At 36.2% G+C, this 21,593-nt stretch overlaps 1 protein-coding gene across 7 annotated transcripts; it reads right to left on the reverse strand.

The window, feature by feature from the left end:
• Positions 1 to 994: 994 nt before the first annotated feature.
• Positions 995 to 10,690, reverse strand: LOC107821943 (flap endonuclease 1-like). Of its 7 annotated transcripts, XR_001656271.2 has the most exons (19): positions 10,557 to 10,690; positions 10,355 to 10,471; positions 10,208 to 10,266; positions 9,644 to 9,703; positions 9,502 to 9,555; positions 9,361 to 9,409; positions 8,832 to 8,879; positions 8,080 to 8,145; positions 7,900 to 7,950; positions 7,401 to 7,520; positions 7,230 to 7,314; positions 6,541 to 6,622; positions 5,288 to 5,399; positions 5,141 to 5,197; positions 4,995 to 5,041; positions 4,720 to 4,771; positions 3,969 to 4,134; positions 3,305 to 3,362; positions 3,064 to 3,182 (listed from the first exon to the last, which is right to left on the reverse strand). XR_001656271.2 is itself a non-coding variant. In XM_016648416.2 (18 exons), the coding sequence occupies exons 1-18, from the start codon at positions 10,566 to 10,568 to the stop codon at positions 3,178 to 3,180; spliced, it is 1,134 nt and encodes a 377-aa protein (XP_016503902.2). In that variant the 5' UTR covers positions 10,569 to 10,690; the 3' UTR covers positions 3,064 to 3,177. The 7 variants fall into 7 exon arrangements, 4 of the variants coding, with proteins under 4 accessions (XP_016503902.2, XP_016503901.2, XP_016503903.2 ...); XR_001656272.2 differs by lacking the exons at positions 3,064 to 3,182; positions 3,969 to 4,134 and adding an exon at positions 995 to 1,266 and having other exon boundaries at positions 3,237 to 3,362; XR_012693510.1 differs by lacking the exon at positions 3,969 to 4,134 and having other exon boundaries at positions 4,918 to 5,041.
• Positions 10,691 to 21,593: the final 10,903 nt, after the last annotated feature.

The raw sequence follows: 21,593 nt of genomic DNA on the forward strand, positions 1-21,593 counted from the left end.
ACGCGTGCCATAAAAAAAAATCTCACAGTAAGAGCAAGTACCCAGATTAATAAAAAAAATTGTTCCACCAAATATTTCCATATCATATGGTAATTATCTATAAGACCACTTCCAATCTATACCTGGTAATTGGTAAAACGCAGGAAAAATGTGAAGTAAAAATGCGTGGCGTAGACCCAATTAAGCGTAGTGCAACAGGTAAGCCATTTATTATTTGGAAAGAAAAGTAGAAGGAGCTCAACTAGAGTTCTGCTGAATTAGATAATCGATGAACGTTTGAGCAAATATTTTGGGTTAACTTTGAATCAGACCTACGAGTTCAACTTTAGAACCTCAAATACTAGTGGTTTCGGCCAGAGGTCCAAATTACAAGTTACTTCATCGATACCACCAGTCTCGAACTCCATTTCTTTAGTTGTATGTAATCACCCACTGGAAAAAGAATTTAAGATTTTTGCTATTTAAGTTGGTGTTTTGTTACGGGCAATGTGATAGTATCTCCAAGGGCAATCTTTTCAAGTCGGGGCTATACTATTCATCGACTCCCACATCTTTCTGCAATGGTTTTTGGTTCCTGTAGTTAACGGATTCTGCGCAGGGGCGGATTTAGGGTGGCGGAAGGATGTTCACCCGAACCCCCTTCGCCGAAATATTACACTGTATATGTAAGGCAAAATCTGTTTTTTACCTTTATATATTATGTTTTGAATCCCCTTGACACAACCCAAAAGCATAGCTTAGTGGTCAAGGGGTTCAAAACCTTTATAAGGTCATTGGTACTATTCCCACTAGTTACATCCCTTTGTTCATAGAGTACTTGTTATTTTATATGTTTGTTTGGTAATCCTGCCTCCGCCACTGATTCTGCGAGCAACAAGACAATGCCTAAGACTCGAGAGAAGTAAGCCATCACATCAACTGTGCCAAGGGCTAGATTAGGATTGTTTTGTGCATTAAGGTGTACATGCAACCGACAGCAATGCCAACTTACATAGGACGAGAACCGTAGGGTAATCTAGATTTATACATTAACATCAAAGTGTGACAAGTGCTAGATTAAAAAACAGTTTCAGATGCCCAGTGCACTAACTATTTCCTACCGACACCAATTCATTCATTAGAGAGGGGAATACAGAACACATGAAAGAAACGAGACATTTGAAAGGAGGCCTGACTAATTGGAGTATTTCCTTCCAAAAGAACAAACAAAATTGAGGCACCAGCTACCAAGGATCTCCGCAAGCAGCATCGCGACTGAACCGCTGACTGTCAGTCCAAGGAGATAGAGGAAACCACAATGCATTATTGTATCCACAAAGAGAACAAAAACGAAAGACATGAAAGTTTAACTAGCGTCAAGTTAAATCATGACGATACTAAGTGAAACGCACATCAAACTTTTTACACACTGTTAATTGATTGTAGGTTAGGAACCTGTATTTTGGCTATATTATTACACTCAAGTAACTACATTCTAAATGTGTATTTAAGCCTAATTGTTAGTACTTGGTACTTATTATGTGTGTTATGCTGTGTAGGATATGATTTCGAGTGAAGAAGCAAGTTTGGAGCTAAAATAGATGATTTGGAGCTTTGAAGCCTAAGTAGAAGCCCAAGAAATTAAGTCGAGATCACGTTCGAGAGTCGAGGACAAAGTCTGGATGTCAAAAAGTGAGGGAAAAATATTACTCTGAGAAAAATGCACTACCGCGCCGCGCCAGGCGCCGCGAGGCACGGGGTGCTAGTGCAAAATTCCTGCAGAGTGAAATTTTTAGCTCTCTGATAAACCCCATGTGCACGGGCCCGCGCATGGGGCGGCGCTCTAGTACAAAATAGTGCCCAACTTTTCCTACTTCAGTTTGAAAATGTTAGTTTCGTCCGGGCTCGTTCCTACATGGTATAAATACACCAAAAAATACGATTTTTAGAGGACCTTTGACCTAGGAACTATTGGAGAGCATTGGAGGCTTCAAAACAGTATTTCATCATCTTTCCATCAATTCACTACGCGAGTTCGGATTGTAATGTTGGATTAATGTTTTCTATATTCTTAAACTTACTTATGATGACTTTCTCCATATCTATGGAGTAGTTTACCTTAGAATTTGGCATGATTTAGTGACTTGATTGTTATCTATGGATTTGATTATTATTTGATTGCTTGAATTTATCGGAAGAGCTTTAATGCTAGTTGTGATTTTATTCATTATTGTGTTTAATCGGAAGAGGAGCATAATATTGAATATTGTTGCAACGCATGCCTTAATTTATTTTGGTACTTCTTTAAAGAAATCAAAAGAGCTTTGTGATCTACTTTTTGAATTAAGATTGAGAAATATTCGAGAAAGTTTCTCTTAAACTATTGTTACCAATAGATTCTTGCAAGTTCACCGCACTTCATATTAGCTTTATTTGAATAGTTTAGGTTTAAGAGTCAAAATAATAGGATAATAACATGTTGAATTCGAGAGAATCAATAGACCATTGAGTGAAATTTAACAATGTCAATTCCAGGATAACAATCTTGCACTTATCATGTCATGACCTTACTTCTCACATTGATAACAACCTAACTCTGCTAGTCTCTAGTTCTTCTCCATCAATTGTCAATTGTTTTACTTTTAGTGGTTCATTATAGTCTGTACTCATCCCAAATCAAAGTGTTGAACCTCTTGAATAGCATTTAACCCAGAAATTACTTGAACATTATTTAAATTGAATCCCTATGGAAACGATATTTTACTATATTATCTTTGACTAGCCAACTTCAGTTTTGTGCTATGTTTTGCACTCATCATTAATCCAAAGTTTGGAAGTACTTGTGAATAGATGATCCAATTCTTTTTTTCTTCACTTGTACACTATGGAAAAGAAACAAAGTCATTTTTTATCTTCTCTTCCATTACATTCCAACTACGAATCCTTGATATCTCTTCAATTACATACTGCAATTCCTATCCGGTTTAGATCTTGAAAACTGCATGTAATATTGGTGCATTGAAAGGACACCAAATTACTATGCAGAAACCAAAAGGATTTCTAAATCTAATTTTGAAGTCGACAAAAATCCAAAGGAAACACATTAGCCACTTCAATTCAGTTGACATCTTATACACCAAGTAGGCTCGATACATGGGCAATGGTATTTGGGAAAACTTATCAAAGTGCCATCAGAATCTATGCTGCAGACAAAGTCAAAGTAGATAGCAACCTAAATTAGGTCAAATCATCTTTACCTGACAAGGTAAGAAACCATCACTTTACTGCAAGCTTTAACTTGATGCTAACTACTTCTTCTTCTTACCACCACCAGCCTTTGATTTCTTGTTAGCAGCTCCTTTCTCAGTAGTCTCAGCTGTTTCCTGTGACCAAATAGAGAGTCATATTAAGATCCCATCTTCACCCAAAGATATGTCGTTTCAGAGTAGTTATTCTGTTCAAAAATTTACTAAACCAAAAATGTCACAGATAGAAAATAATACCAAGAGTACTTAGCTTAAAAACATACTAACTGTTGTCCATTTGAAATCAAAAAGTATCTGTTAACATAATAACTTCCAGCAAAAAGATGGACCAAATTTTTCAAATTGCAGTTCTCAAAGTCATTATCCCTACTGCCAGCTCAACCTATGTAGTCATTACTTTTCAGCTTGATGTTTGTCTGTTCACAAGTAGTTCATGGACACAATTTTTAAGAGGATGATTTTGAGTTGGACCACCCTTTTTTATTTAGAAAGGTAACAAATTATGTTTTTCTGTTTTTAGAAAGGAGGATGATTTTGAGTTGCACCGCCTGTATCTTCATGAATTAACAATTTCTATTCTTAATCTTCTTCAATAAATTTCTTTTTCACAGGTTCAGTATTCATTATTCAGCACGGCAATCTTAGCAAAAGTAATACCTAAATTAGAGAATTTTGAACTATGAATGGCGAAAACTTAGAGATCAAAGTTCATGAGGGGTTTACAGCATCATGTGCCAAAGCAGACGTGTCTTGATAACGGCACGGAGTAATTAGATCCCAAATCTAAAGACGGGAAGATTTGGCTGCCAAGGAGCATGGGTCTGGATTGTACGGAGAGTGTCTTAAACTTGGTAACAGGATTTGGAGATACAAGAACACATTTAGTCCCCTGTGAGCCAATGTACCAAAAGTTATGGGGCAACCAATTATAATTTGGAATAAACATTAACAAATTCTATATCTAGTATGGGCATACTTTTTCGGACAAGGCTATGCCTGAGAAATTTGTATTCTAAGAGAAAGAAACTTCTTGGGTTTCGGAAAACCACTACAAATGAAAGATGACCCAAAATTGATATTCAATCCCACGAGAAAGATCAACATAAGATGCACAAGATACGATTAAAAGGAAGACAAAAGAACATAGCCAAGTACTGTCCATAATACACGTAAGTTACAGTTGTTAGTTAAGTGAATATAACATATAAATGATATCCAATTCTTCTATCGCCAATAAAAGGAAAGCAATTGAATAATTTTGGCAATCATTAAATGTTATCCTAACAGTAAATGAGTAAATTAATTTTGAAATAACACTAAACAAGGGTCAGAAAGTTTAAATAAAAAACCAAAAAGAGATGCCACAGCTACGGACGCAGAATATCCAAATATCTTTGTTTGTTGAATGTTTCTTCTTGCATTAAGGGCTCTATTTTCTTTCTGTGGGGGGGGGGGGTGAGAGGAAGAATGGTACCTTTCTTTTAACTGGAGCAGATGTGCTAACTGGTTTAAAGAATGATTCTAGCCTGTTCAAGAAAGAGACCAAAAATTCACAAAATGTGAAACATCATGGTTAGAAGATACCACAAAAAATTACCAATACACACTAGAACATCATACATATATTAAGGCTTTTACAAGGTGAAATAATATTCAAGGTCCCAACACCCACTTTTGAAGAAGTTTAGGGAATGGCAGTTCTTTCCAACATCATTAACCATCAATAGATTTTTGCTAAGCAATTCATACCGTCCCTGAGAAGACTTGGTCTTGGCTGTCTTGATCTTTTCTACTGCCTGCACAAAGCCAGAAGCAAAGTAGTTAGTTGTATTCTTTTAAAGGTGGAAGAAACTGTCAGATAGAGGCAAAAGGTTCAATGGAAAAGGGAAATATACCTTTGTAACTCTATCAATGTTGAATCCATTTTCCTTCACCAGAAAGTTAATCAATCCCTATTAAAGAGTAAAAGTATAAAAATGAAATTTCTGTTGAAAATCATTAACAACCAACCAAGAAAATCAGAACTTCAGTTAAAAAATCACTTCTTCATCAGGAGCAGCCCATTTTAGTTCAGTTTGCTCATCATCTGTAACTAATGGTTCCTTGAAGAGCCGTCTAGCCTCTTCATATGGCCAATCATCAGGTATTTGATATCTGCAATAGGATCGACAATGAAAATACTTTAAGCAACATATGATGTAATCATGGTGAATTCAACTGCCGATCACAATTTACCAACAATATTAGAGTCAAGTCCACCCCACTCCGCAAACCACACAACCCAAAAAAAGGTGACAGATGGAGACAGAAAAGATAGAGAGCAGGGAGAGTACTCAAGTATGTCAATTACTTGGCATACTTCTCTCTTGAAATTTTTTGAAAATTATTGTAACTTGTTTTTTATAACCCAAAAAAAAAAAAGTTACACCGGGCTGCCCTTTTTTTTGCTTTTTTATAACGAAGAAATCCTCAAGGGCCAATAGCACACGGTTCAAAACACAAGTAGATAATGGGCCCGCATCTCAACCCTTCTCTACTAAAATACCAGGCTTTGTCTATGGCAAGGTTCGAACCAGTGGCGTGTGCTTAACCCACACATCAGGAGTAGCGCTTTTGCTACTAGACCACATATTTTGAGATAAACTATTTTAAAGAAAAGGCAGCCCAGTCTAGGCTGTGTATAATAGATCAAACGTGGTCCAACCCGACCCGGGACTCCACACATACCGGGAGCTTAGGGGTCATTTGGTTCAGTTCGAGGATATCCCATGGGATTATAATTCTGGGATACCCTATGGGATTATCTATCCCACCTTTTATGTGAGATAGCTCACACCACCATTTTGGTATAAATTTATAGTGGTATTAGTTAATACCACCAATCAAACATGGGATAAACATAATCCCAAATTTTACAGGGATTAACATCCTTATCTTGGTAATCAAACGACCCCTTAGCGTACAGTCTATCAAATAGTGCTAACCCGTAAAGGCTCCAATAGTAATCGCACTAAAAGTGGAAATGCCTTTAGGTTTACAACAAACTCCTTTAGAAGGAATTACTAAATTTTTAACATCTCCTCGCTTTTTCTGCCTTGAGAAACAAGAGAACTAATAATAAACTAGCTCATGGAAATAGTTTCTGTGATCAACTAGCTTATGGAAATAGTTTATGTGTCATTTTATCAGGATTAGGATAAGTGAAGACTGCTGCAAAGGAGAGCTAGTTCACTACCAATGAATGCATTCACATATATTTGATGAATTCAGTTCCATAAAGCATCAAATGAAGTACCTCTCTTTGTTAATATTCTCCAATATGCTCTCCATTGACCCATGTTGGCGTACAAGCTTCAAAGCAGTCTGGGGCCCTATGCCTATTGCATAGATTAAAGATTAGATACCAAGAACTGTTGCTCAAATCACTCAAAATCATGAGTTACAGCATAAGTAAAGCTTGTAGCAAAAGTTCCCCAGATGCTAATGTAAGATTGATTATAAGAAATCAGGACCTAGGGGCTTGGGTAAAACTTTTGTAAAGTGCAAACCAAAAAAATGACATTTACTGTAGCATGCATAAGAAACACGAGTTAGCATCGGGGACTAGACTTGAAAATGATTTATTTTTTTGTTTGGGTGTGAGGTGGTGGGGGGGGGGGGAGAGAAGAAAACGCAGCCTCTAACAACACTTGGTTACCACTCTAACCCAGGAAGCAAAGATGAGAATAGAAGGCAAGGAAGCTACTATATGGTGACAGTATGTAGCCTAAGATCCAAATCTACACACAATCATTTAGTAGAAGGCTAGAAGCACACATACATCTCCCTTATAACAATCCAACCACATATGCATTAAGAGTCGGAACCAATTTACTTATCACCAAAAAAAAGGAGGCAGAAGCTATATGAGCTCATAGATTACTGCAATCTATGTAATGCAGTCAAATGATTTTTTAACAGAGATCTAACCGACAAGCATGGTACCTCGGATGCTATCACAGTAATCACATCCACAGAGAATGCACAAGTCAATGAACTGATCCATACTAAGTTCGAGCTCCTCTAATATCTGCGATAAGATATAAGTATATATATTTATATCAGAGATTATGTACTTGACATCAACAAAAAAGAAAGTGTTCAGGACCATTTTACCTGGGAGATATCAAATTCCATCACTGGAATCTTTTTGGAGCTAGGATCCATTAAATGGCGAAGAAACCTTGAAGCTCCAAAAGTTAAGGAATCCATATCTTCTGAGGCTACAGCATAGACCTGACAAGCAGAGGAACTCTTTCTCATCTGATACCTCATCTATAAAAATGATACCTCATCTATAAAAATGCCCGACGAATGACTGGGAAGTGAAAAAACTGACAGAATTACACGTCACTACTCTTCAGAGAAACATTTCACTGTCAATCCCCACCAAATCTCTGAAGTTTTCATTATAGCATATGTGCAAATGACTATACATACCATGAAGATACTTAATTTTGCAAATTTAGGCCTTAAACAACGTTAAAAATTAGATATTCCAATGATATGAAGCATCAAACAAGTTACCAGGTAATCTGAGCATGTCATTAGTGATGTTTGCTTTAATACCAAGGCATAGTACTAAGCAATTTATTATTTGACAAGGAATACATGCCTTTTCGGCCTTGCAAAGTGCAGCACACTGAGCCTCTGCTTCAGAAGGAGCCTAAGGAAACCATCAAGGGAAAAATTTAGACTTTCCATCGCATCAGGGGCAAAAACTGTACTTTGCAGACATACCATTGTATGTAAAATCACGTGAAAAAAGGTGCAGCGAATGCCATATCAAACTCACCTCAACAACAGGTACACCCATCAGTCTAAGAAGTTTCTTGCAGTCATCATTGTGTTGGGGTGTAACCTGAAAATCAGGTATGTGTCATTCAAATACGTGCACAGGTTTTGGCAATTTACCATGTAAAAAGAGGGTTGGAATCCAAAAAAATTGGGAGCTTTACGAGCCAAAGCATACCATACAATCAGATATCCCATATTTCACAAGAAGTCACTGTATTCAAAGTCTCAAACACTTCAGTGGTATTAGTAGCTACAATTGCACCACACACTTGCTAACCTTACAAGTGTATTAAAAAGTTATTCTAAAATTAATGACTGAGAGCTGAAACTTCTTTTTCTACACAGAACCAGCAAATTTATGTTGAAGAAGGTTGTAAATCATAATTCAAATGCGGAAAATCAATATGGTTACAGGCTTTGGAGTTTGAGCATATATGTGCTTCTGAAACATTGTCAGCACAACATGACATTAAAGAGTGAAGCTCAACAGATTATGTGTAAACAAAGGCACTTCCTCCTCTTGACATTATTACTTCTCTCCGTTGTTGTACTTTTTCAGCACAGTTTGACAAATCTTGTATTGGTAGATAACAGAACAATAAGGGTTTGAACCATCTACAGTGCAACAAGATCAAAGGAGCAGTAGACAAACGCTATTTCTTGTTGGAAGCAACTAATAAACTTACAACTGTTCGGAAATCTGGTAAAACAGGTAGCACTCCTAAAGAATAAAAATATTTAAACACCCACCTTTACGGTTCTCTTGCTGAATTTCTCAATATCCTCCTTGTTGCCAATCTGTAATCAGAATGCAACTATATCAATTATGTGAATGTACACACAAATGAGGAAAAATAAAAAGTGGACCAAAAACATAGAACATGTCATACACTTTCCAAACCCTTTTCCTAGGGTGGAAGATACAACAAATTAAATTCAGTATTGAAATTAGCTCAAACAACAACCACAATCCCAGCATAATCCCACAAGTGGAGTCTGGGGAGGGTAGTGTGTACGCACACCTTACCCTTACCTAGAAGGTAGAAAGGCTATTTTTGATAGACCCTCGGCTCAAGGCAAGATGAAAATAAGGCAGTAGCACAAGCATTAACAACAACAAGATAACAAGAAAATGAAGCAAAGGGAACAACACATAAAACTAGAAATCTAACAATAATGTCGCACCAAATTAACACTAATTTTACTATTAACACTAATATTACTGGTATGTAAAATAAACACAATAAGCCCACAAGAGGTACTAATTTAACTATCAAACCTCTGTAGCCTTAGCCAAATCATCTGTGGCATCTTCCCTTCTAGAGTAACTGCATAGACAAGAAACAGGGTCAAAACATGAATAAACAGGCAGGATGTCGTGGATATAATACAAAGAGCATATAACGGGAGCTAATAGTACCGTTTTGCAAGTTCTTCTTTCTTCAGATCTGGGGGCTTCCCATCAAAAACATAACTGTTACAAAAGATATACAATTACTGAAAAGGAACAAGGCAAGAAAGGGACAAAGGAAAAAACACAAACACCTAAAGCAGCAAATTACACTGGCTTGATTCCAGCTTCCAAAAGCCTAATTGTCCGGGAAAACATCCCAACCAAATGACTGCAAATGCACACAGCTATCATAATTAATAAGAGCGACAGCTTTGTAATGTCAACTTCAGAGTAGAATCATATAAAGCCTAACATAAACAATTATATAAAACAACACGTACACAACTATGGTCCATTTTAATCTTTAAAGCAACAAACAAGACCCAAAATGTTAACCCTACAGTTCATTTTAAGACTATTACTATCTGTGGAGTAAAAAAAGTTTTCCTTTTGACTACGAAAATAAAACATTTTTATTAAACAAAATTGCAACTTATAATACTTGTTAGCTAGTTTCTATATTTGTAAATACAATTATTTTTTAAAAAAAAAAAAAAAACTTAACAAACCAATGTATGAATTAAGACTAGATAGCCTGCCGTTATTCTTCTTCAAACATGAAGGATTCGAACACTCTGCGTCTAAAGGCAGTCAGAAATCATCACAAATTGCAAAGAGTAAAGTCATGTTTCAGACAAATTAGAAGGAAAAAAAAAAGTATAATTTAATATACCTAGTAGTTTCCCCAGCTTCATTCGTGAGCATTTCCGTACCGCTTCGTCCTACCACAATCTATACAACAGAAATTCACCATCAAATTACCCAAATAACTGCACATGCATTAATAGAGAATGCACACTGAACAGGTAAATGTACATACCAGGAACTGGTAAATGCTCATACTAGCGTCGATGGCTATTTTACGGCCAAAATAGCTCTCAAATTTCTGCTCTTTCATTCCCCTTGGCGCATTGTCCGCCAATAGCTTCGTTAAACCCTATAATTCACAGAGAAACAGTTCATTTTATGAAATTTCTAAAGAAAAATTGATGGATTAAACACTATATTCCGCGTAAACATACCTTAATTCCCATTTTGGGGGATAAAAATCAGAAAAACCGTCACAGCAAGATGAAAAGAAGAAGCTCTAATTTCTCAAAGGTTGGGTACTAGGGTTTAATCTTTCCCGCCTCTTTGGTATATATATATATATATATATATATGTTGTATATCCATAAGTCTCGTATTACACGCTTGGTTTTGCTCGTATGTTTCGAGTTTAATTTTCTGAAATTTCCACTTGGCCTGGTTATTCGCCACGTAAGAATGTGACTCCACGGTGAGCCCAACGCGTAGGATGTCACTCGGACAAAACAGCTCGTGAACAGCACGCGTCTCGCGGATAGTCACTCTGCGGACTCGTAACAGGTAACGTATGTCACATATGTTATTCCCATTTGAAACAAAAACTGGAGAAAGGTAGATTTTAAGTTTTTTTTTTAATACTAAGTGGGCGTTTGGACGTAAGAATTGTAAAATTTTCAAAAAAAAATGAAAAAAATTTCAAGTGAAAATAGTATTTTAAAATTAAAGTTGTGTTTGGGCATAAATATAATTTTGGGTTATTTTTGAAATTTTGTGAGTGATCTGAGTGAATTTTGAAAAATAACTTTTTGGAGTTTTTCAAATTTTTCGAAAAATTTCAAAATTTATTTTCAAGTGAAAATTAAAAATTTTATGGCCAAATACTGATTTTAAAAAAAAAGTGAAATTTTTTCGAAAAAAAAAGTGAAAAAAATCTTATGTCCAAACGAGCTCTAAATGTGCAATTTAACTTATTATTGTAAGCTACTATTTTATTTTTTAAGTTATTACATGAGAGGTATGATTTGGGATCCGAGTGGAGAAAACATGTCCAAAGACCAGTGGGATATAGGGAATATGATGATAAATATATAATGTAGTGGTTGGAGAATTGCTATAAATTTGTTTTATTTTACTATTTGTTGTATATCTATTTCACTCCCGTGAAATTTAACAGTGAGACTAACATATTCGTATCTCATTTAATTAAGATAATATTAAACATAGTGACAATAAAAAAATTATTTATTTATTTAATTTTGGTATGTACACTGCCACGTATTGAGCATAGAGGTATATATCACACTTATATTCAGACTCTCTGCCCTTCTCATTTTTGGAATACTAGTTTCTCGGCAAGTGCGAATCATGTATACATAATTTTATAAATTAATATCAATATTATTTAAAAAAAATTGAGGAAAAAATTCTACAAGAAAGAATAAAATATAAGTTTGTGGAAATAATCAATGTGTATCATCACTTATTTGTCGAAGTCAAAATGATTGAATATCGTCTAAATCTACAATGATGAACAATCAAATTTTAATTAAATACATATGATTTTTTTTTACTCATTTTGATTTTATGATAATCATGTAATGATGTGTATATTTCATTATATATGATATTCTAGTTGTATGTTTTTTTTTCTATTGTTCCTAATGATAATTATATTGATCGTCATTATCTTCTTCAAATATTTTGGTTTTCTCGATTGTTATCTTCGTGTTTATCTCTTCATCTTCAATGCACTAACTTTTTAACTTTATGTGTCTCTTCTCAGTTAAACGTTTTGTAACTTGATCTTCTCAATTTTGTGTTTCAGTTTTGATAAGCAATGTGATTTTTTTTATTCTTACTCAACACCAATTTGCCATATAATTTGAATTCTTCTTTTTGTACTAAAAAAGTTAGTAGGTTATTTTAAAAGGATCATTACATAAATAAGAAAAATATTAGGGAACTTGATATATTTTGTAAAATAGAAATTAAATGAAAAGGTAATGTAATATTTTGAGAGATTGATTGTATACGTTTTAATATCGCAAACCAAACAAATATCTTATAAATTCAAAGAATATAATATTACTCCCCCTGCTCTAATTTATGTGGTGGTGTTTGACTTGATACTGAGTTTATGAAAGAAAGAAAAGTTTTTGAAATTTGTGGTCTAAAATAAATTATAAATATTTGTATGGCTTTAAATCAATAAAAGCATTAATTTTAAAGATAAATTATTTCCAGATAAGGAAACGTGACATTCATCTCAAGACTTACTAAAGATAAAAGAGTATCGCATAAATTGAGACAAGGAAAATTCTACGTTCTTTATCATCAAATACCTAAAATTTTAGGGGGTATCAACAAACATACATAAGTAAATTCAATGCTAGAACAATCATGTACAACAATATTATTTACAAAGTTTACTTTCTTGCTAGAAAAATTGCTTGGGTCATTATTATATTTAAATATTTGCATTAAATATCTCTCTTTCGATATATATATATATACACACACTCTAAAAAGCTTATAAATTTTTAAGAGATCACTAGACAAATAGGCGGCTTAATTTGTTGTTTATTTTTTCTAGTCGATATACATAAACTATACACTTATTATACATAGTTATATATATTTTTAATATGAATTATATATATTTGTATATTTATCGGCTATTTTCGGTTTAAGCAGTTGAACGTGCGACCATTTAGGTTAATTGTTCATTTTTTAAAGTGATTGGAAGAATGTACCTCTATATGGTCAAATGAATTATGATATCCCAATCTTCACCTCTATGGCCTCTTTAAACAGTATATGTATTACAGATATTTTTTTATTTTGTCCTTTTATACATATTATGCATGCATTTCAATTAAATATTACATAATAACTATATTTTAGTAATAATTCCCTAAATTAAAAAATCAAGTAATATAATTATCATTTTTGAAGAGATATAACTTTTTGAGACGTTAGATTTATGAGTATATTATTAACAACTATAGTGGAGTATCACAAAATTTCCTTCTAAAATATAAAAAGAAAAAGATTAAGTATAATCTAAAAGATAAAGAATTTACTATAAATATAATTTTTTTTGATACACTACCTTGGTATATTGTATATCCGTAACAAAACATAGTGCTACAACAGGTGCTTTATTAATCAATTTTTGTAGCATTTCACCATCTTCTTCTGCCAGCACCAATAAGGTTATATGATCACACCCGAATCTTACAATTAAATATTATATTAATTTTAATAAATAGTTTGATTCTATCAATTAATGATTATGATAAAATTAACAACTAAGTTAACTAATTACTGTCACACCTCCTTTTTCGACCGCGCCACCTCAAAGGGACGCGGATGAGAGTTTTTCCAATTAAAGGACAATCGAAAGGGGATTTGTTTTAAAGATTCAGAGTCGCCACTTGGGAGATTTATGGTGTCCCAAGTCACCGGTTGAATCCCGAATCGAGGAAAAGAATGACTCTGTTTAACAGTTTGCGCACCAAAAATCCGGATAAGGAATTTTGTTAACCCGGGAGAAGGTGTTAGGCATTTCCGAGTTCCGTGGTTCTAGCACGGTCGCTCAACTGTCATATTCGGCTTGATTATCTGATTTTATACAAATATGAACTTATGTGCAGATTTTAACTCTTTACCGCTTTCATTATTATTATTATTATTATTATTATTATTATTATTATTATTATTATTATTATTATTATTATTATTATTATTATTATTATTATTATTATTATTATTATTATTATTCAACGAGAATTGCAACATCGTAAAAACACATCTCGAACCACGTCACATCAATGCACCCGTGGTTGTTGACACATCTCGACTCAGTCGGGATTTGGATTTGGGTTACATAAATGCACACCCGTATTTAAGAAGGTAAGATTAATTAAGACGCGTCCTAAAGAGACTAACGTATTGTTATTTTAGAAAAAGGCTGTGAAAATTCACTAAACGGCCAACTCCAAAGTCTAACCAATGGTTATATGTGTTTATTGAGGGCCCCCGCGATTTGTAATTTATTTGGCGAGGCGCGCCTCATTTTATTTTAAAGGTCGTCCTATAATGGATATGTTTTCTATTAAGTTCGTCTCTAAAAATGAAAGAAGAAAAGGGTCCAACGTTATTTACATGCTTACGAGTTAGTTATAGTTGGGTTCCGAATATGATTTGCAAAATCCGAAACATGAACGCGTATATGGGTAGTCGTTTGGATATTATGGGCCCAGGTCCAACGCACACAGTATTGACTGGACCTGGGCCACTTCTCTTCCAATAGGGGCCTGGTTAGTTCATTCGACTCAGGCTCGACATTTATAAGGCTGAAATGTAAACTTGTGCTATCTACTCTAACGGTATTGTTGCAAGTTATAACGAGGCAGCCTGCTAAATGAGGTGAGATTATCTAGCAATGGACAGTTTAGTGCCTAACGTACGTTTGGAAGATATGCTACTCAACAGACACAACTGAAATAATCAGGATATTGCTTACTACACCATCACTTCTTTTCTAGCTACCATCATACATAGATAATGAGCCATTAAGTTGCCATATGTGGATGTCTAGTTATACATAATAACTACCTTCATTATCCTAATAGAAGACATGAACTATTATATATACAACTTAATGTTCAATATACAACCAAAGCAAATTCGAAAGAGGCAACTTCAGCTCTTCATTTCTATATTCATGTTTCAACTTTCAGCTTACATTGGCAGTGTATCAGTTGTGTACCTGGTATTGGGAAAGCCAAAAGAAGAAAAGGAATGATCAGTGCAGCAGTAGCATTCACAGCAACAGCAACAACAGAAACCAGCAATCAACAGCAACAAAAACCAGTGACAAATTTTTAAAACCAAGCAACAAACCAAGCAGTAACCCAATGGAACAGTGCTCAACCAATAGAAAACTAGGAAATACCAAGCTGAAATCCCACAATACCAAAACACAGACAGATGCAAGAAACAGTAGTTTCTGATTTGTCAAGCACTCAAAGAAAAGACAAGCTGAAGCTCTTTGATGTAAAGCTTAGCCTTAAACACCCTTGTTTTTCTCTGGCTTTGAGGATCAAAACCAGCCAGTTTTTCTCTTAGTACGGAACTTTTCAGATTAAAAAAAAACCTATCTCACACTCGATATACTCTGACTTATGAAGATTAAAAGCCAGCACTGTTTTTTGCCTTTTCAAACTCTGAAATCTTAATGTCCAGCCCCCTTTTTGTTCTAAATGAGCCTATTTATAACCCACAAGAGACCTCTAAGGTCTGCCTCGAACAAAACAGATCCTAAGTCTGCCCCTGCCCCTTAACTTCCCATGCCTAAGTGCCTTTTCTTGATGTAAACTATTTTCCTCCCCATGCTTGTCCTATTGCTCTAATCAAGAGTTATGGGTTTATTAAAGTATTCATTTTAAATTCCCATGTTCTTATGTCTTGTTCCCCATTGTCATTAGATTAATAGTATTTTTAAATACCACTTGACATGTTCTTAAGTTAATCCCTAATTAAACTCTGTCAAATGCCAAAATTACCCTTAACCCTTGCATATTACTGTATTACCCTAACTTTTAATAGTCAGTATATAAACCCATCTAAATTTAGCTAATCACTGATTACTAACTATATAAGCTTAAACTCAACACTGATTTCAGGTGACCTGTTAGATTTCTACAGCTATATCCAATTCTCAGCCTAAGTTCAACTCAAAATCAGATCACAAAAGGGTGTCAATCAGACGAAATGAGTTGGTCATATTGGGAGCCAAACCTGACCAACTCAAAGCCAAATGCAAACAGGCAACAGCCATTACAGGCTAAGATCAAAGCAGTAATGAACAGACATGTTGATACAAGTCTTACATAGATAAGAGGAACAGGCTAGTAATCACACTGAAATGAGCAACTCGTGCTTTTTTTCTAGTTTTTTAAGCGAGTTCAGTTGACGACACTTATCCAACTGACTAACAAAATACAACGGGTAGCCAACAATCGATAAACATGCATATGCAAAATAGGTTATCGGAGTATTTCGACGCCTTTGTGCACAACAGACCTATATGACCTAATTATTTGACAACTCTAACATGGTCGAACACACAACTCATGATATGTACAAACAGTAGAAAAATGACCAAATAAAAGGTCTACTGAAATAGAATTAATTAAAAGAAAAGTAGAGAAATCAAACCAACTACTAAAACATGCACAGAGGTACAAATAGAACACATGAACAGAAAGAAAGGAAAAACATACCTCTGAATCTTAAGAACAAAAATGACCTAGTCTCGAACCGGACTCGACCTCTTTGAGGTTGAACAAACTCCAACCCTTCGTTTAATTGGACAGACCACTAGGTTCTGGATTTCTAGGGTTCTTGAGGGCTCGATTTGGGGCTCGAAGGTCTCTACCTAGATTCAAACCAAACCAAGTGTGTTTAGGGCATGAGGGAGGTCAGGGGGTGACATTGTGTGAGTTTGGGCTTGTTGGGGTAGGTTTGGGTTTCACTCAATCTTCGATTGAAGATTCGAGAAGCTGGAGGTTGATTCGAGACAAGCGGTTAGCAAATTTGTAACGAGGGTGGTTAGGAGATTCAGGGGTGTGATTTTGGTGGTCATCGGAGGAGGTAAGGTTTCAGGCTAGTTCTTTGATTTGATATTCGAAACGTTCCATTGAGATTCGAAGCAAAGGGAGCCTGGATTCGTGATGAGGGTGGTTAGGAGGCTCAGGGGTGTTGGTTTCATGGCCAACGGCATCGTTGTCGCCGGCTTTCAGGCGAAGGGGTGGGGTGGCGGCTAGGGTTTTCATGGGAGCCGGTCTCTAAGCTTGAGAGAGACGATGGAGTGAGAAAGGGGGGGGGGGGGTTTGGCTATGGGGGCTGGGTAGGTGTTTTAGGCTTATATAGTGGGGAGGGAATTGATCCTGGGCCGTTCGATCTGGTGAGATCAATGGCCCAGATCAATTCACCTAAGGGGAACGGTGTCGTTTGGCTTTGGTTGGGGGTCGGTTCGAACCGGGTAATGGGTCGGGTTTGGAATGGGTAGGGAGATGAAATCCTGGCCGTTGGATCGATTTAATCCAACGGCTCCGATTAAAAGGGGCCAATACGACGCTGTTTAAGGCGTCTCAAAGTTTGACCAAATTGGACCGGATCTGTGGGGTTGTTTTGGGCCTAATTTTGGGTCCAACTAGGGTGGCCCAATTCCGATTTCTATATTTCCACTCTTTTCTTCTTTTTCTTCCCTTTTCTTTTTAATTCCTAGTTACCAAAAATTCTAAAAATAAATTGTAACCAAAATTAAACTATTAATTAACACATCACAACAATTAACACTTAATTTAGAACATTTAATTGAAATAAAATCACACCATGACAACAAAATAGAATAAAAATGCATACTTTGTGATTTTCCTTTTAAAATCAGATTAAGGTTTAATCAATTTCTAAATGCACAATTAAATCGTAAATATGCATGCAACATGTATTCTTTTTTTGAATTTTTTTTAATTAACTACAACAAAGTAAGTACTGTCGGACAAAAATAATTACAAAGATGTCAAGCAAATTCTCGAAATTGTACCCGAAGGATATTTGTTTTATTTTTTGATTTCTTTTGGAGTAATTTTCGTGAGATAAAAATCACGTGCTTGCAGCTGCCCCTCTTTGTCCGAAAACACAAAGAGTTTTCGTACAAAGATAAAGTGAGCGGATACGAGCGATTTTTGCCCGTTGGAATGCTCCGTGCATAGCATCGTTTGAAAGGATTCGACCGAACCTTTGCTTCAAAGGTTTCCTACATATCCCTGGCTACAAGGGAATCAGGCTGATGTAGTTCGGGAAGTTTTGGTAGCTGGGACTATCATGGAGCTGTGGATTTACTGTTACCGCTGCTGCTGCTGCTTACTGACTTCCTTATTACACCATGATAAAAGAAAACAAGAAGTTAGACTAAATTGTCATCTATGAATTACAAGGATTTATTCTCAAGGTGACTGGTGTTGCCTTGTTGCCTTGTGTTTCCTCTGCTGTTTCTTTCTTTGGCTTGACTTGTATTCTCCCTTGATTACCGATCTTGAACTGCTTATTTCCTTCTTGTGAACCTCGCATTATTTTCCTTTGAGTCTTGAACATCCCTCCTCTGCTGGGGATTTCTGTTGTTTCTTGCTGGGGATTTTTGTTGTGTCTCTCTGCCTTGCTGACTTCAATAATTACTTTTTAAGACTTAACATCTCCATTATGCAGGCGGACTCCTGACTTCAATAACTTTTTAAATAACACCTCCATTCTACAGGCGGACTCCTGACTTCAACATCAGTTTAAAGATAATTCAGCCTCCATTCTCCAGGCGGGCTCCTGACTTCAACAACTGCAACTTTTAAAATAAACATCTCCGCTCTACAGGCGGACTCCTGACTTCAACTATTGATTTAGGACGTGTGTTTCCTATGGCGAAACTAGACTTGGGAAGTGTGTCTCCTATGCGTGAAAATAAACCTAGGAGGAAATGCATCTCCTATGGGTAAAAATGAACCTAGGAGGAAATGTGTCTCCTATGGGTAAAAATAACTTAGGAGGAAATGCATCTCCTATGCGTGAAAATAAATCTAGGAGGAAATGCGTCTCCTATGCGTAAAATGAACGTAGGAGGAAATGCATCTCCTATGGGTAAAAATGAACCTAGGAGGAAATGCGTCTCCTATGAGAAAAATAAACCTAGGAGGAAATGCGTCCCTTATGGGTAAAAACAACTTAGGAGGAAATGCGTCTCCTATGCGTTAAAATAAACCTAGGAGGAAATGCGTCTCCTATGGGTAAAATGAACGTAGTAGGAAATGCATCTCCTATGGTTAAAAATAAACCTAGGAGGAAATGCGTCTCCTATGGGTAAAAAATAACGCAGGAGGAAATGCATCTCCTATGCGTGAAAATAAACCTAGGAGGAAATGCCTCTCCTATGGGTGGAATAAACTTAGGAGGAAATGCTTCTCCTATGGGTAAAACTAAACTTGGGAGGAAATGCCTCTCCTACGGGTGAATTGACTTAGGAGGAAATGTCTCTCCTATGGGTGAAACTAACTTAGGAGGAAATGCCTCTCCTAGCTTTGATATGAACCTAGCTTCCATCCATGTTTCAAACAAAGGAAACTTGTGAGTTTAATCATGGTAGTTGGTTGCGCTACTCCTGCTGGGGATGCTATCAACCCTTTTCCTTCTGTCCTGACTTATCTTTCTTCAAAACTACCTCCCTCAAACCTGTATTGTCTTCTATACGAGCTGCTGGGGATGACATTTTCTCAAAAATGTGTTATCTTACTCCTCCAAAGACTACTTCCCTTATGACTAATGTTTCGTTCCTCTGCCAAATGTTTCTCTGCTTATATTCTTCCTTCGAAGACTATCTCCCTTAAGACTCGTGTTACCTTCCTCCTGACATTGCTTTCTTTAAAGCTTGTTTTGCCTTTTCCCGAAAAAACTGCCGGTGATATCGCTTTTCTCAAACCTGTGTTAGACTTCTCGAAAAATTTCGAAATGAACGAGAATTTTCTGCCCCAGTTTGATAATCTGCTTGGTGGACCTGTCTTTCTACTGTCAGTAATATCCCCTTTTCCTGCTTCAAATCAAAGAAAAATTTGTTAGTTTAAAACGGGGCGAGTTGTCGTGCCCACTCTGCTGGGGATGGTTCTTCTTTTCTCTTGCTTTGCTATAAAATTTGTTGGAGCTGATATTCCTGCTGGGGATGATTCTTCTCTTCTCTTCCTTCCCCGCTCTGTGTTATCCGACCATTGTGGAGCTGGGTCGAGAATCTGTTGGAGTTGTCCCTGTGTCTTGCCAGTCTGCTAGGGATCCTCAGAACCTTTTAACTGTTGCTCTTCCGTTTTCTCCAACTTCCCCTGGAAATTTTGCCCTCTTGGGGTCTAGACCCATTCATCGTTTGTTCTTGATACCAACCTCTTTTCGCTTTGCCGCCTTATCTTTTGGGCCTGTCCTATTTGCATTTTTGTTTTGCATTACTTTGGCGACTGGTAGTAAGCTCTGAAAATCCTTTTCAAAAACAACCGTCGGGGAAGTAAAGTCTTTTAAAACCAAGATATGAAAAAGTGATGATCAAAAATAGGAAAAAGAAGAAGTCTTTCTGAACAAATGCTGGGGAAAAAGAAAGAGAAGAACTTATCTGGATGATATAACCGATCCCAACGATCATGTCACGCATTCCAGATTAATCAACCCAGTCTATTTGTACCAATCAACCTTTCGGACGACCTCATGTTGCTGGGGATAAACAGGCACTCAACTCTTTGCCAAATACGGATCCTTTCCGCCAATCTTGTCTTGTCGCCTCGCAGTGCCCTTCGAGGGGTTTTCACTAATAAGACTCTCTCATTTCTCTCAACTCCCATCACCTTACGGTGCCCGTGAAGGTTTTCACCGATAAGACTCTCTCATTTTATCTTGTTTTTCAGCTGGGGATCAGAGTGCTACCGATATGACTCTCTCTGTTGGAGGATTCTTTTGGCTATCAATTCATTTCCAGCTTATGATCTTCTTCTTTTGCTGGGGATCAAAGTGTTATTCCCGACTTCCATTTGCATTGATTTAGCACTTCTCAAATACTGATTGGGAGGTCTTTTTGGACATCAATATGGGTTTTTGTGTATGGTTAAAAGAAAAGGGGTAACAAGAGGTTCGAAATAATTTTGATGGGTAAAACATTACAACTCTTGGAATCAACTTTCTTTCCCAAAATTTATACACAAAATTCTGCCCCAGTTTTTCTTGCTTGGGGGATTTTTACTTTTTTGTTACACTATGACCGAGCCGTGAGGCGCCTACGTATCCTTCATTGAGGAATCAGGTCAAACGTAGTTCCCAATTCTTTTATTTTTCTTGCGATTTTTCTTTTGTCTTTATTATCATTGTTTCCCTTTTTTTACATTTTAATTACTGATTCCAAAAGAGGGATATGAAAGAATAAATAAGACTCAAAAGGGGAAGCAAAGGATAAAATGTTTGGATAGAAGAAAGAATTGTCTCCGTCATTTCATTCTCCGACAAATGCCAACCACGAACAACAATTACAAGCAAAAGAAATCATATATAATATCTCTTAACTGCGTCAGAATTGACAGCCATTTCAACGCATTTCCCGTCGATATCTGCTAAACATAAAGCGCCATTGGACAATACTCTGGTTACAATGAATGGCCCTTGCCAATTCG

Source organism: Nicotiana tabacum, chromosome 7 (assembly GCF_000715075.1).
Source record: "Nicotiana tabacum cultivar K326 chromosome 7, ASM71507v2, whole genome shotgun sequence".
Classification (NCBI taxonomy): Eukaryota; Viridiplantae; Streptophyta; class Magnoliopsida; order Solanales; family Solanaceae; genus Nicotiana; species Nicotiana tabacum.

What these genes read in the sequence shown, in the direction of transcription:
- LOC107821943 (XM_016648414.2), bottom strand. An exon ending in TGGGTGTACCTGTTGTTGAG is followed by an intron (nt 7,951 to 8,079) that starts GTGAGTTTGATA and finishes TGGTTTCCTTAG; the next exon opens with GCTCCTTCTGAAGCAGAGGC. An exon ending in GGGCTGCTCCTGATGAAGAA is followed by an intron (nt 5,198 to 5,287) that starts GTGATTTTTTAA and finishes ACTCTTTAATAG; the next exon opens with GGATTGATTAACTTTCTGGT.